Source organism: Parus major, chromosome 5 (assembly GCF_001522545.3).
Source record: "Parus major isolate Abel chromosome 5, Parus_major1.1, whole genome shotgun sequence".
NCBI lineage: Eukaryota > Metazoa > Chordata > Aves > Passeriformes > Paridae > Parus > Parus major.
The window spans coordinates 31,015,310-31,030,635 of record NC_031774.1 but is presented as its reverse complement, the minus strand read 5'-3'; the positions used below and the strand labels follow the sequence as shown (position 1 = coordinate 31,030,635).

Below are 15,326 nucleotides of genomic sequence, written 5' to 3'. Positions count from 1 at the left end.
CTGAGGTGTCTCAAGAGTGAGTATGGTCTGAAAAAAGTACAATTAAAATCCAAATTACCACAGATCTGCCTGCAGTGACCAGAAAGAAAAAATATTAATAGGAAATTAAAAATTACTTTACCCCTGTTCATTTATAGCAAGTCCATAGCTAAGATGGATGTTTCACTCTCAAAAATTGGTAAACAAAATGTATTAGTGTTGTGAGGTGCCTCAGGGAGGGAAAGATTTGATTTCAGGTAAGCATTGTTAACGTGAGAGGCATGGCTGTAAGCAAAGCTAGTATGAATTTTGACCTCCTGCTTTGGAGGATGAGCAGTGTGAACCCTGGATGAAGTTATCCCACACCAGATCTCTTGGGAGGAGTGGCCCAGGAGTTCTGATTGGGTTTGAGTCCCTGGGGGTTTCTCCCTTGTTGTGTTTCTAGTGGTCCCTAACCTTAAACTTCACCCTCAAAGGTGGAGACCCTCAAGGGTTCTGTCCCTCAAAACCCCTCACCCTGCCTTTGCTCAGAGCTTTCTGTCTCTGGATCTGAGTTTCTTCCCATGCTGAATAAATGGTTTCATGAACAGGGGCCCATCTCGTTGGTATTACATGCCGGCTCCCAGAAACTGTAGCTTCCCTGGATGTGATCCTGCAGTTGTAGACTGCAACATATTAGTAATATTAACTTACTGAATATTTTACTATCCATCTATAAATCAATTAATCTCACTATTTCCATACTTTGACTCCTCTGGCCTAAGTGAGGCACACAAATTCAGGCATTAAAAACATTGGGATTTCAATGGCTTCTTACTGCTGTATACTAAGTGCTGAAAATGTTCAGTGATGATGAAATACATTTTTACATCATAACGTAGTTAACCAGTTATTTATCTAGTCTGTAAAACCCCTATTCAGTTCAATGCTGACAATAATTAAAACCTAAAAAAACCAGTACACTGTTTGGATAAAACCACAAATGAAGTTTTTTCCTAGAAGATTACATTACAGTTTTTTCAGAAAATATATTACTTCTTTGAAATATAGATCCTTTTTGCCATTTAATGTAATTCCTAAGTTAAATAATACCTTTGGTCAAAATAAACTGTTAAAAAACACTAGCAAAACCTTACCATTTTTGAGCATTTTCCAAACTGTTCTCCTCTTTTTTCCGTTCTTCTTTAGCTGGCAATGAAAAACATTTTAAAGGTATAAATTACTGTCTTACTGTTTTAGAGATCCCACAGATTAAACATCTCATATTTTCAAAACTGCAAAGTTTTTATACTAAGTGTAATAAAAGTGGTAAACACTTGCTAATTTTGCATTTTTATTTATTTCTTATATACAAGGAATATTTCAACTGAACCAATAAAGTGTATGGGATTTGAAAAGTAATTTAGAATCTGTATTACAATGTATAGTGTTAAGAATTAATTGAATAAAATGTAAATAATTAAACTGCACTTCCAGATTTCTTAAAAAGAAAGTAATTTGTGTTTGTTTCTTTATTGTTGCAGGTCAGAACTTACAAATTTAAACATGTCTCTGTAGCATAAATGATTGGAAGTTCAAGTGGAATTGAACAGGTACCAAAGACAGTTAACATCAACTGTTCTATAGAGCTATCACATTTTGTTCTGGAAGCTGGAAAGTGAAAACACATGTAGTAGGTTTTAAATGTATGACACATACATGGTTTTTTGGTTTTTTTTTGAAAAATAAGCCAAGAGTTTGAAATATGCTTAGTGAATCTGAGCCCCCCTATTATAGAATGCTCACATGAACTCCTTAAAAGGATTTGATTTGCAAAAGACAGGCATTCTCTGCTATTGAGAATGTTACCTGGATACTCGAAGCAAAACCACTAGTTTTTTGTTGATCAAGTCTTCTTAATACAGAGGAGCAACTTCAGCTCCAGCAGATTATCACATACATAAAATAATACTATAGTGGAAAAGTTATTCCTGCTCCACATTAAAATACTCCTGTGGTATGTATGTGGTAATGTTAATATAAACAGAATTCAGATACTTTTTTTATACAAAGATAAAGAACTTCATCTTTTTGCATCTCAGTCTACATGAGTGCCTTGTTTAAATACAGTTACAAACTTGAGTTCACAGACAAGGCCATTGAAAAACTGGTCCTGAATGACTCCATTTCCTTATAAGGCTACTGACAAAGAGGTTTGAACTATGACAGTTTAAAATGAAAATAAAAATTGATTGCTTCAGCACGTTTGCTGTTAACAAAACCAGTTAATTTCAACTTTTACGTTTCCCTGCATTATGTAAATGTGTTGGAGATATTTATTCCTATTATTTCAATATGGCAAATAGCCAGAAACAATCTTGTGTGCTCTTTGCAAGGAAAGCAATTAATTCTACATGATTAGGTTCTCCACCTCAAATCTTAGTGGCAAGACAGCTGCAAGTGAAATATATAGGGCAGCTCTGATTTATTGCATTCATCTCAAGGTTCCAAAAACTTGCATACAGTTAACCCAATATACTTATTTTCATTTTATACCATGAAAAGTAGAAAACATAGGTTGAAATGCTAATGATTCATAATGATAGAAAATTACCTACATAAGCTAAACTGTGTAAAAATTGTACAATTCACTATTATATCAATAATCTATTCCTAGTTTTCAAGGAGATGGAAAATTAAGCAAGGCAAATTTCCCAACATAGCTGCATTTCCAGGTACAACAGAAACAGTATCTTCAGGTTCCTACACATGAAACACAATAACTAACAAGGACAACATATTTATACATCTATAGTTAGGTGGCAAGAACTGATTTACTGTTTTTAATCTTGTGAGTACAGGATAAGGAAAGGCAGTGGAAAGAAATTTTAACTTTTTTATACAAAGTAAAGAAAAAAGGCGTGACTTTTAGGAAGAACCATACAGGGATTTAATTAATATATCAGTGTTTGTATTTGTATACCAATAAAAGGAAAAACAGAAAGGAAGAAAATAGCTGTATTATATGGGAAACAGTATTTTCTGTATTTTTAACTGGAAACATGTCCACCCAGGAATTGTTTAAAAGCATTTATCTGAAATTCAGATGTTGAGACTTGTTAAGAAAATAAATTAACAACTCCACATAACAGATCCTATAATGTGTAAGACAAGAAACCAGAGCAATTATCTTCCATAAATTTTCTAATTTTCCATTAAAAATTTGCAATATCCTGCTCTTTTTCTCCCCTTTTACAATCTGCAATGACTTGTATAATCAATGTTGTCAGTATAGGTTTCCATGAAACAATGTATTTTCCTCCGCAGTATTCAAAGCCCCATAGTCAAGATATGAATCCTTATCTTAATTTGTGGAGTTACTGAAGACAATTCAAATGAATTACATATACGAAAAAACTTATTTATTTTTATTTCTCTAGCAACCCCATATCTGCGTGCAGAGGATTTGCTTTTTGCAGAAGTGTAATGATACAGTCCTCTCACCCTTAGACCACACGTTTGATTTAAGTTCCATCAAGTCAAGAATACATTAACAGCCATATGAGATTGGCACAGGGATTCATCCAGCCTAATATTCTGCCCCTGGCAGGCACTGAAACAGATGCTCAGTTAGAATTATGAACCAGGACAAACATACTTCCCCCAAGTGTACTCCCTGCCTCTGAGATTCTGTAGCTCTTGCGAATGTTTCCTGCATTTAATGTCATTGTAATGTAATTCTCAATGGACTCTCCTTCAAGAACTTTATCATTCTTTGCTCAAGCTTTTATAAGCTTTTCATCTTCTATAACCTGCTGTGGCAAGTGTTCTATAGCCCAACTATATGCAGCACATTTTGTTTGTTTTGAAATGGACACCTGGTATCACTCGTGTATCAGAGAAAACCTGACTGCAGTGAGCATTGAAATATGGTGTCTGTTGGCATAAGCTTTTTGATTAGGATGCTTTTGAAGCAAACTTCCCCACTGTCCCCATTTACTGATCATTGATTTGTTTTGCAGGTAGGGTTTGGTTGTGAACTGATTTCCATTAGGAGGAAATAAACCAGGAAACTCCATAGCAAATGCACTCCAATATCTAATAAGGACAAAAGGACCAAAGTAACATTTGGGCCTTCAGATATCTATAAACACATGAGGTAGATGATCTTACGAATTTGCCTTATGAATTAGATATTTGTGATGACTTCCTTTTACTGAAATGCAGAAGTCAGCAGGAAGATTAACGTTAGATTAAGATTAGATTATGACAGTTTAAAAAGCGAAGTAGTATTAGAGTGAAATGGTAAAAAAATCCTCTGATTTACTCTTTGTACATATTCTACTTGTTGAGGATGAGAGAGTACATGAAAGACTATATTGAGAATGAGAAATTACCAGAAAATATTTATTTTTAACAGGTCTAATGTATGCACAACAGCTTCCAGTTACAACAGAACCAATACCTCTTCATGCATCAGGCTAGTATGAAATAGATCTCTAAAGAACAAAGGAAAGAAAATGCAGGATACCAGCACAGAGTGAAAATTGAGAAGGTCAGTAACTAACAGAGGCAAGCAGAGAATGATGATGCACTAAGAAAAGTGCAGAGAAACGCAAAGAAAAACAAAGAAAGAAAAATAGGTAGCCACAACAACACAAAAATGTCTCTGTTACTTCTGCCCCTCTAGTGAAAATTTTAACACTCATTTAGTCTGACTGGACAAATTTTCTGGTATTTCTCTCTGACCTTAAATATATGAACACACATAAGAAGGATAATTCACTCAAGTGTATTGATTTAGTTGGACACATTACAGATTTTCTTTTATTTTTCAGTATTTTACTACTTTCAGAATTGAAAGATCTGATGCATAAAGTTTGTGCAAATTTTCTAAGCACTTTGGAGCAGTGGCAATCTCCAAAATTACAAGGAAACTGTAACAACTGGCCATTAGGATGGAGATATCAGAACTATTAATTTTATATTCTAAGGTTGAGTTCCTGTGATTCAAAAATATAAGCTTCAAGAACTTTAAGAGACTGCTTTGTAAATTATAGTGTTTTCTGTATAGGAAAAACACTACCCTAAAACGAGGTATTTGCTTTTTCTTTTTTTTGGCCTTGAGGAGGGAGTTATGTCTTTTCTGACTCATGCCTTCCAGTCAGTAACAGTTAAGATTAAGACGGAATCTATGATAAGACATAGACAAAAAAAACCCCAACCAAAAGTCAACCTTTAAAGCAAACAAAACCAACCAACCAACCAAAACAAAAGCCCTACTGCCATTCCTTTTGGAACTTTATAAAGCCTGGACAAAGACTGTTAGAACAGTGACAAAAGGTTATTATGACATTTCTAGTCTCACAGGAACCCACCTTCCTCATTAGTCAAAACTAAAACCTCTTAGGCAGGCATGTTGAAATGTAGCCAAAACATGAACCCCATTCTAGAAATGTACCAACCCATGATTTAATGGCTGAGGAAGAAAAGTATACCCCCCAAGAGGTTCAGCTGGGTTATCTTTTCCCAAAGTGAGAAAAGTCACATTCTATGACATTATCAAATTAGGAGAACAAGAGACAATTGACCTTATTTTCTTGGTCTTTGTAAAGCATGAACCATGCTTTGAGCACATGATCAACATCTGAAAACAGAGATCTAAATCTCTTAGATATTATCACTGCTGACATACTTGGGTATCAGAAGTTGAACCCAGAAGGCTCCTAGGCCAGAAGTGTAGTAGATCTATTTCCACCCTCAAGTATAAGAGAAATTGTTTAACAACCCCGTTTAATCAGGGACTTCGGAGAGTGGAAGAAAACCTCAAAGGTGTCATAGGTGGGCAAAATGACTACAGAGGATCATCAAAAGCTCTACAGTTACACACTTTTTCTGTTTCTAAACAAAATTCTTGACATGTTCAAACTACCAGCATACTACACTATAGAAGTACAACGACCACCAGGATTACAGTGGGATAAAATAAGCCTTCTTTGGTTTTGATTTCTATAGATCTGTTAACTTTGAAAGTTTTTGAATAGATTTAATTTTTAGGAAATCCTTGACTCAAGACATATTGGCCTAAAAATAGTGGCATGGAAAACAAAATTTTCATAGGGATGCACTTGCTAGCACATGGCATTTCTTTGAGCTGCAAAGAACTACCACAAGCAATCTAAACCCCTTCCCAAGGGCTGCCATTTTAGAATCATTGTGGGTTAACTGTGGCCAGTAGCCATGCACCCCACAAACACTCACTCACGTTCCCCTCTTCCCCCTCAGTCAGATAGAAGAGAAAACGGGAAGAGCAAAAGTGAGAAAAACTTACGGGTCAAGATAAACACAGTTCAATGCATGAAGAAAAGGGGAAGAGATAACTGAAGTGATGCAAGGGCAGAGTGATGCCCAGCCATTTTTGGTGCGACACTACCTCTCCCAAAATCCTTTCCTCTCCTTTTTCAGTGGTGAGCATGACGTTACATGCATGGAATGCTGAGTTTGGGTCAGCTATCCAGGTTGTGACCCCTTCCAATTCTTGCCCAGCCTGGCATATCACTCAGGGGACAGAGTGAGACAAAGAGAAAGCCCTGACAATGCGCAAGCGCTGCTCAGCAACAGCCAAAACACTCCTGCACTATCAACACTGTTTTAGCCACAAATCTAAACCACATCCCATAGAAGCTGATGTGAAGAATATTAACTCCATCCCAGCTGGACCCAGTATAACAGCACACAGCCACACAGAGCAATCATACAGCCACAGAGATGAATCCTAAGATTTAGACAAATTGGATAATTTGGCTGTTTATATACATAATAATCAAGACTATAGCTATTTCTTTTTATTAAAGTAAAGGTGTCCAACTGCTTGATCCAGCATGTTATACAGTCTGTAGTTTTCTATGCAGTATGAAGCTTTATTATTTTTGTTGATGATAGCAAAGCCAACAGCATGTAACTAACAATTCTTACAAGTGTTCCTAAGTATCATCAACACCCGTTTAATCTTTTTATTCTTAGCGTAATCTCACTGTCTAGGAAAACACTGGGCTCTACATAAAAGGCCATGAATAGAATACATTAAAAATGTTATAAAATAATTTATATAACATGTGAAATTGTGTTTCAATACCTGACACTGCCAGAGTCTGCTTTCTTGAAATGTCAATTTTAAAGGAATAGAAATAAAATTAATAGCATATTTTAAACAAATCAAAAAATGCCAAGTGCAAATAAACAAGTATTAATAAAAATCCACATATGAATGAAAAATAATGTAGAATCAGAAAATGGATTGTCTTAATTTTCTTTATTTTTTTCATTATCACACTGGAATATATTGTTTTTTAAAAACACGGTTTGACTAATAAGAGCGAGTCTGGTGCTCAGTATGAAAATTGGGGCCTTGAAATTATTAAAGACACAGAAAATAATTTTCCAATTTAGTATCATATGCTACTAGGATGAACCTTTTAATTTCATACAGACTGAATCTAATTTTAGAACTGTTTTACTTTTTGAAAACATACTGCATAATAAAGAATTTAGATGCAGAGAATATAAAAGAACTCAGAAATTAGGTACTCACAGCAAAAGTGAATTTTGCAGTTTCAGGTATTTATACTTTTAATTCTAATTATTGAGCAAGTTTTCTCAACAATCTTAAATATTTCACAAATTAGGATGTTTCAAAAATTCTAGAAGAGCTGTGTATCCCAATCTAAGAAGTGATTCTCACGGAACATCTGTCTAGAGCTACACATAAAATCTGAATTATCTCCTAGTTCTACATTATTATATTGATTTACTTCTAAAATAAGCCTGTATTTTGAGAAATAGTATTACTTTTAATTTAGTTCTAAATAAAAATTCTTATTACTTACTTCATTTCACATATAAACATAGCGAACATGAGAGAACACATTCAGTGTAAAACATTTTCTGTATTTTTTTTGCTGTTGTGCTGTATTAAATTTTAAATTTGAATATGAGTGCAAATTATTTCACATGGCTATCATCCACCATCATTCTCATGCTGGAGATTTTTTGTCATATAAAAATATTGAATTTCAGAAATAGTAAAAAAAATTGTATGTTCTTTACACAACATCCTAGCAAATGATTTTCTAATATGTATTACTTGATAAACTGTCTTTAGCCAGTTACTAACTTCTAATTGGTAGGCTTTATGAGCCCAGGGAATTCAACAGACAGCTGGAAATTCTATGTAAGTATTTGATTGTACGACTAATACAGTTTACTATTACAATGCAAGAAATCCCCAGATAAAACAGCCCCATGCCCATGAAGAGATTTTTCTTCTATGCTGTCAGTTAAACAAGAAGGTCTGGGAGAATGGAATCAATGAAACTTGGGTCTACTGTGGGTCTGTACTTAGTTCCCAGATGGATTCATTAATGTTTAATTAAGGGGTGAGTTCATGATACAGCCTTGCTCTCCTTGGAAGGCTAATAGGGTCACTCTTGTCTATTTAGCCATGTATTTTTATTGAGATTTTAAGAGCTTAATATCTCAAGATCTCTAACCTTGTCACATTTGGTCAAAATTGGACAAAGCATTAAAAATTATTGGCAGGGGACTAATCAACAAGCAGTGTGATCACATGAGCCCTGTTTCTTTTATCTTTTCTTTAAATTAAAATATATCACATTTTAACACGGAATTTGGCTATGCCATTTGGTTTTTTTTTAGACAGTTTAAATACTAGTATAGACATCTTAAATCCTTTCAAAACAATCTTCAGAACACTTGCTGCCATGAGGTCTTAATCACCCGTCCCTGAAACATTTCTCACAAGTTTATTTTCCTCTGCAGTGTTACAAAAGTTTTTTTAAACTAAGAAACTCAAGTCCAATGATGTGAATGTATAGAAGTTCCTACAGCACAAAGAGTCTCTGTGCAGCCTTGGAAAGCTTCTTAACAAACAAGTATCCTACATTGCAACATAAGTTGTCAGCCTGTATCTCAGGTATGTGTCAAGAAGTAATTAATGTTTACCATATAGAAATTGTTAAATATTAGATTCAATATTTTTAATGTTATCAAAACTTAACAAATTACAGACGTGCACACACAGAAACACACAATACCAGCAGAACATGCTCAAGCAACACATTCAAGAAAGTGTTTATTATCATAGGTAATAAAATACCTAGGAAATTATGTTTTCTTTTAAAAGTGATAATGCTGTCTATAAATGTGCCAGAACAAAGTGATGAAGGTCATTTTACCAGAACACTAAAACTAATCATGAAGAAAAAAGTTATATTCAATTTTTTAAATTTTTCTATTTTTTAAAATATATGTTTCTTAATACGATGCTTCTATTGTATTTAGTGAAATAAGATTTTTAAACTAAAAGAAAATTAGCTTCCATACAAAAGAGTAGTTTTTTAATTAAAACTAGGACTAACATTGGTCTTATTTTCCTGTATTCTGGAGTCATTAATTAAAAAGCAAGAGTTAGCATTAAAATTTTCAATTTTATTTATTCAATTACATTATTTGAAACTCCATTCTGTTAAAATGTAACCAAAACATTATTCTCACATTCTCCCACACTTGGTGCTCCAGATAGTAACTATTTTTTTAAGTACTATTTTTAGCACTTAAACACTAGAGAGATACATATTCTAATTCTACTTTTCTTCTAATAAACTCTTATAATGTTGTGTTTTAATTTCAAGATTAATCTCTGACTAAATGTATCTAAACAGTTTACAGGACTGAAAAATTTGTTCTAATCCTTTCAAACAGAACAAGGTTAAATCCAATCTGTTCAGTGTCTGGGAAAACTAACTATCCATATTACCTAAACTACAATCTCTTTTTTTGTAAGCACAAGTAAAAAATCTGAAGATTGGCCTGTTCTTATACCAAGGACAATATCTTTAAATAGTTGAATGATTATTGAAAGTCAATAAGAAGGAGGTTGTCTCAAAAAAAAAAAAGAGTATTACTGAAAAGAAAATTAATTTGATGGTGAACCAACTGCTAATCTGTTGGGTAAAGAATGAATAATTATACAAATGTAATTAAACTAATTTCAGAAAAGCTTTGTGAAATTTGCAGTCTGTAAAGTTTGAGGAGAGAAAACCCACAGTTATACATCCTCCTGTGGAATGATAACAATGATTTATTAAGCTCAAGTTATTTCTGCTGATTGAGCTCAGTCAAGATTGGTTTCACATGATCAGCTAAAGTACAGAAATCCATGATGTGTAGTGGCCCCACATGTTTGAACACACTGGGACATGCTCTTCTAGGTGATCCAAACGTTGGGGGTGGGGGGTTAAAAGCCGCTGCTTTGTTTTCTCTGCATTTTCCCCTCATTAGGATACACTCCTCCTGCAAAGTCAGCCACTTCTGGTGGTCAGGAGCAAAGTCTCATTGTAAATGCACAGCAGGATAGTGGCAAAGCTGAGATTAATTCTCCATAGATTTATATAGACCTTTCTCACTGTTGATTGCTTGTACTGTTTCAAAGGTGCGTATGTTGCCTTTTTTTATTGCTGGTTACTGACTTTATTCCAGCATATGGTGGTTGGCGCCATGACACAAAGTGAACATTTTATACTAGAATTAAAGTGGATATTTGACAGTTTCTGTCAGAAAGTCCAGAGCAAAGAATTTGTGAGACAAGATTTATTGCATATTTTATATGGGACACATCTGTTTCTTTGCTATGTTTCCCTTTAAACAGAAAAATAGCAATGAAGTTTCTTTAAGAAACAAAGGCTGTCAATAAAAAGCATGAACAGAAAAACTACATTATTGAGAATGAATTTAATCATTCTGACCTTCTAAAAATGTGTTGCTTGGAAGTATGACAATCACTTTTCCCTTTTTGTTCAGCCTGTATTGATTTTCAAATACACAGCTACCCATATTCAAGGGCAAATAAAATAAAAATGAAAGTCAAATTAAGTATTGATATTGGATATTCACATTTAAAAGCAAGGTGAACTATAAAGGTAGATTTTGCCTATTTTTTTAGGATCTGTAACTACATTTTAATGATGTGAAATGTGTCAAATAAACACCCTTTTTTCTGAAAATGTCTTATGAAACCATAGATCAATTATAAGAAGATAAAAAGCAAACTTCCCCACATTTATCTATTACTATCACTAAATCTGATATAGTTTGGCCTCTGAAGTTCAATTTAGTCTTCTTAACTAAATCAAAATTGAATTTGAAGAACACCTAGCAGGATTTTGTTTAAGAAAAAAAATTATATGCATTAAACAAGAAAGTAAAAAATCATTCAATAAAATTCTAAATTTTTAACCAACAGTAGCACTGCTTATAAAGATTCATATTTAGTGTAAAATCCTAAGACTGAGAAACATGAAGTTTAAATAGGTAGAATCAAACAAGAACAAAAATAAAGAAAATATATTGCTCAAAAATCACATATGCTTTTATGAAAAGGTGTGGGTGTCTTATTACATCTAATTAAAGACAAGAACAATAGAAAAATCCCTTCTGTTGAAATACACGAAATCTAAACAAATACTTATGACAAAGAGCTGAAAATACTTATAGGCTCAATACTTCATCAAACAAAAATATTGCAATCTCCTCTACAAAACAAGTACTTGTCAAATTATTTCATACTTCCAATCTATTAATTCTTGTTTTTAACTCAAAAATTTTCTAGAAATTCAATTTATATAGGAAAATTTATCTAGCTACTAGTTTGAAAAGCCCGTAATTTGAAATAAAATCTAAAAAAATGAGACAAAGTTTGACCTGGAGTATTTCTCCTCCTTACTACAAATAAAATACAGGATACTAACATTAAAAAGTATTTTGTTAGGATTCTTTTTAATGATGTTTCTAAGAAACACCAAACTGCATTTAAATACAAGGCACTGATATTTTCCTGGGCTTGTCATCTTTGTGATAAACACATAGAAGAATATATTTGAAAACAGGATTTCTCAATTTCTAAATAAAAACCTGCAAGCCTACTATTATTCTCCTCATGGGGAGATCTTGGGAAAAGTAAAGGATGTGTGACATGCTAGTCAGGACATTTAATTCATTCCTTGAAAGCACTCAGATACAACCATGATGGAAAAAAAAAATAAAAATCTCATGTTAGCCTAATTTAAGACTAGAAATATAAAAATAAGAAGAGTTATTACTGCATCTTCCTGATCTATTCGGTGTTTTACAGCTTGCTTATTTTGTTAAACTCTATCTATGGGAGCATCTGGAATTTTTTCCCTGCAGTGTATGTAAACATTTTTAAATGTTTAAGTTTTTCCTCATATAAAAGGAAAGAAGAGGATATAAGTATTAGGTAACAAACCAGGGAATGTGAGTGCACCAGCTCAGCACACCGCTGCAGACTTTTTGCTTGCTGTATCTCTAGGCCTCTGTTACCTTCATGTTTAGGAGATACCTCCTATCTCTTGCAAATAATAACAGTAGATCTGTGCAAAAGACAATCCCAACTTTCCCATTAGTAGAAGAGTTAAATGTAATTGTGGTCATAGTTAAAGTTTTATTTGACTACCGTTTTGATTTCATATTGTCTATTGAACCACACAAAAACTGTTTCTGAAGAGGATAATTAACACAAATAATTTGCATCTAAATTCACTATACTGTAATAAAACAGTCATGATGAGCTTAATTCCTCTTAGCTTTTTTTCTCTATTAGAACAAGAAAGTCTTGAATCTTAGCTTAAAAAACTAAAAAGAAAAAAGTTCATAAATCATATGCAGGTGAAAATAATAGCACACCTTGGAATTCGGTTCTCCTCCATCTATGACCACAGAATATTCTTTATATCAAATATTCAAAAGGACACCTTACTTAAAAAAAAAAATAAATCAGAAATATCTTGCCAATAAATATATTGCCAATAAATAAATATTTAAATTTGGAAAGAAATTTTAAATCCTAAGAAAATTCACTTCATTCACCACAAAACCAAACCAGAATCGAATTACATTACAATGAAGAATATCTGGAATTTAAAAGGAAGAAGACTCAAGGAAGAACAGTCAAACTTCCCCTACCATTATTTCAGATAGACATCATAGAATTAGCTTTCCTAATTAAAACCTGGGGATTCTCTGTTCTAGGAACTGCCCAATTACACATAAGGAAAGAATTCCCGATGCATAAAGTTTAATAATCTTTAACATATGCCCTATCCAATTCCACTTCCAGTCAATGGTGGGTCAAAGCCCTTTGTGCAAAATTGAGGCTAAGGAAACACACTCCAAACATTTACTGATAAACTGTACTGATAACTCCATAGATAATCAAACCAAATGTATTTTCTAGAGCAGTTTTTCCTTTTAGCATTATACTCTTTAATGTTTGAAGATTTCTGCTTGGCCAGAGAAGATACACTGTTGTGTTTAGTCAGGTATCCCTGCCTGTCCTAGGGCACCAGGAACCTTTGTAATATCTTATTCTGTTCCAGAATTGGCAACAATTCTGGAACAGTTCCCTCCAACTTTGTGGCGGGAACTTTCAGGCTGAGACATTCCCAAGATGAAAGAATTTGTACACATGCTTTGTACAAACAGTAATATCCTGAAGTCACTTCAGAAGCTGAAGTCCTTAAAAAATATTTTTTGACACTTTCAAAATGGTTGACTTGGGACAACATTTAGATAGCTGAAAAATTCTGATGCTAAAAAGTTTGAATTTATTTACATGTCATGAAAGAAGTACTGTTCCAATAAATTTCATACATACATCTCTTAAGAGAAATAAAACTTCTAATTTTTCCACCTCACTCAGTGTTCAAAAGCATGGTAAAGGCTCTTCACAGGACAAAGGTAAATTTTAAATTATTTTGCCCTGGAATCTGAAGTATTTAGGCACAAAAATATCAGGGAAGTTAAAGGAAAGGCCGAATGATGACCTGAAATCAGACTCTTTTTTTACATTTTGGAGAAGTCTGTCTTTAATCACAGCTGTAATCTCACAATACTGTATTATCCACATGGTTTTACTCTGTCATTTCTCAGTTCTGAGAGCTTAGTAGCAACCTGGTGCTTTGTCCTTTAACTAGCTTGAAATTTCTGGTAACTGCACTATGAACATTGTGATTATTATTTTTGTTCTCAAAACAACAGTCCATCCTGTCCAACAAGACTGTAGGTTTTACTTGTTCTTATAGCTTAAAAAGGAAATCAGAGTTCACACCATAAAAGAATCTAATCCAGAGAGCTTCAATTTCTTGAAAATTTTCAGCATCTAGTATTTTTATCAATCATGCCCAAAAACATTAAAACAGGATATTCATGTGTTTGTACAGGTCCAAAGAATAATTGAGAAAAAGTATTGACATACCAAAATTACAAAAGTCTACAGAGAAATTCCACATAACTGCATACCAGGTTAAGCATGCTACTGCCATAATCAGTTTGTATTATATGGTGCACTGAAGAGTATTTTCAGGCTTAATGGTGTAAAATTACAGTGCCCAGGGGACAAACACAAGGTGAGAGCGACCAGTGTGAGGTTAGGTACTGAGGTCTCCTGAGACCAAGTGTGTTTGGGCCCTTCATTATTTAAGTGCATGAATCTCTTCTATCCAAACCCTTCCAATTCTTGACTCTGCTCTTTCCTTGCAGTAGTATCTTCCATATATGTAAACAACTGATCATAGGTTATATAATCTAAAGTAATGAATAAGTGAGCATCTTTACTTCCTGCAATGAAGCTTTGACACAGATTTAAATTCTATTAGTTCACTGAATTGGAATATCAGAACATGAAGACACAAAAAGAGAAAAAAGATAAATAGGAGATCATGCAGGAAATTCCTAAGAGCATAGTGAAAAAAAGCAGCTGGACTAAAAGGAAAGCCTAATAGGATCCCTGTGAAAAGCCAACATATATAACCTACAGTTCTATTTACCTCTAAGTCTATGATAAAGAAAATGGAAGAGATCTAGTGGAATTTAACAGAAAGTAGATGTTACAATGAGAATTTAAAGAGGATGTTGAACTCCAGATAGCTTGTAGTGGTTATAGTAAAGGCATCAGTAATTCTAGGAACAGATTTTATAACTATCATATACATCACAATTTGTACTAAATCAAGGGTATTAACACTAACATTCCTTATGTCACTTAGCTGCTATTAATAGGAAATCCTTCTCTATATCATGACATGCCAGTGACTTTGTAATAGCCATGTTAATTCAGTATACCACAATTAGAAGGAAGTTGGAACTGTTTTCTATAGGAGATTCCTTCCTTGTTTTCTAAGAGGAGATGACAACACATTTTCAATTACCACTTCTTCTAAATTACATTCACAATATGCATTATAATAGAGTGTAACCTTCCAATTTCTATAGTA

The 15,326-nt window shown here is 33.5% G+C and overlaps 1 protein-coding gene across 6 annotated transcripts in view; it reads right to left on the bottom strand.

Annotated features, from left to right (window-relative positions):
• Positions 1 to 15,326, bottom strand: part of FMN1 (formin 1) — a 177,923-nt gene that overhangs the window by 15,737 nt on the left and 146,860 nt on the right. For all 6 annotated transcript variants that reach the window (XM_033515062.1, XM_033515064.1, XM_033515063.1 and 3 more), the window contains one exon: positions 1,116 to 1,167. In XM_033515062.1, the coding sequence (XP_033370953.1) occupies positions 1,116 to 1,167 (52 nt within the window). The remainder of the gene's footprint in view (positions 1 to 1,115; positions 1,168 to 15,326) is intronic.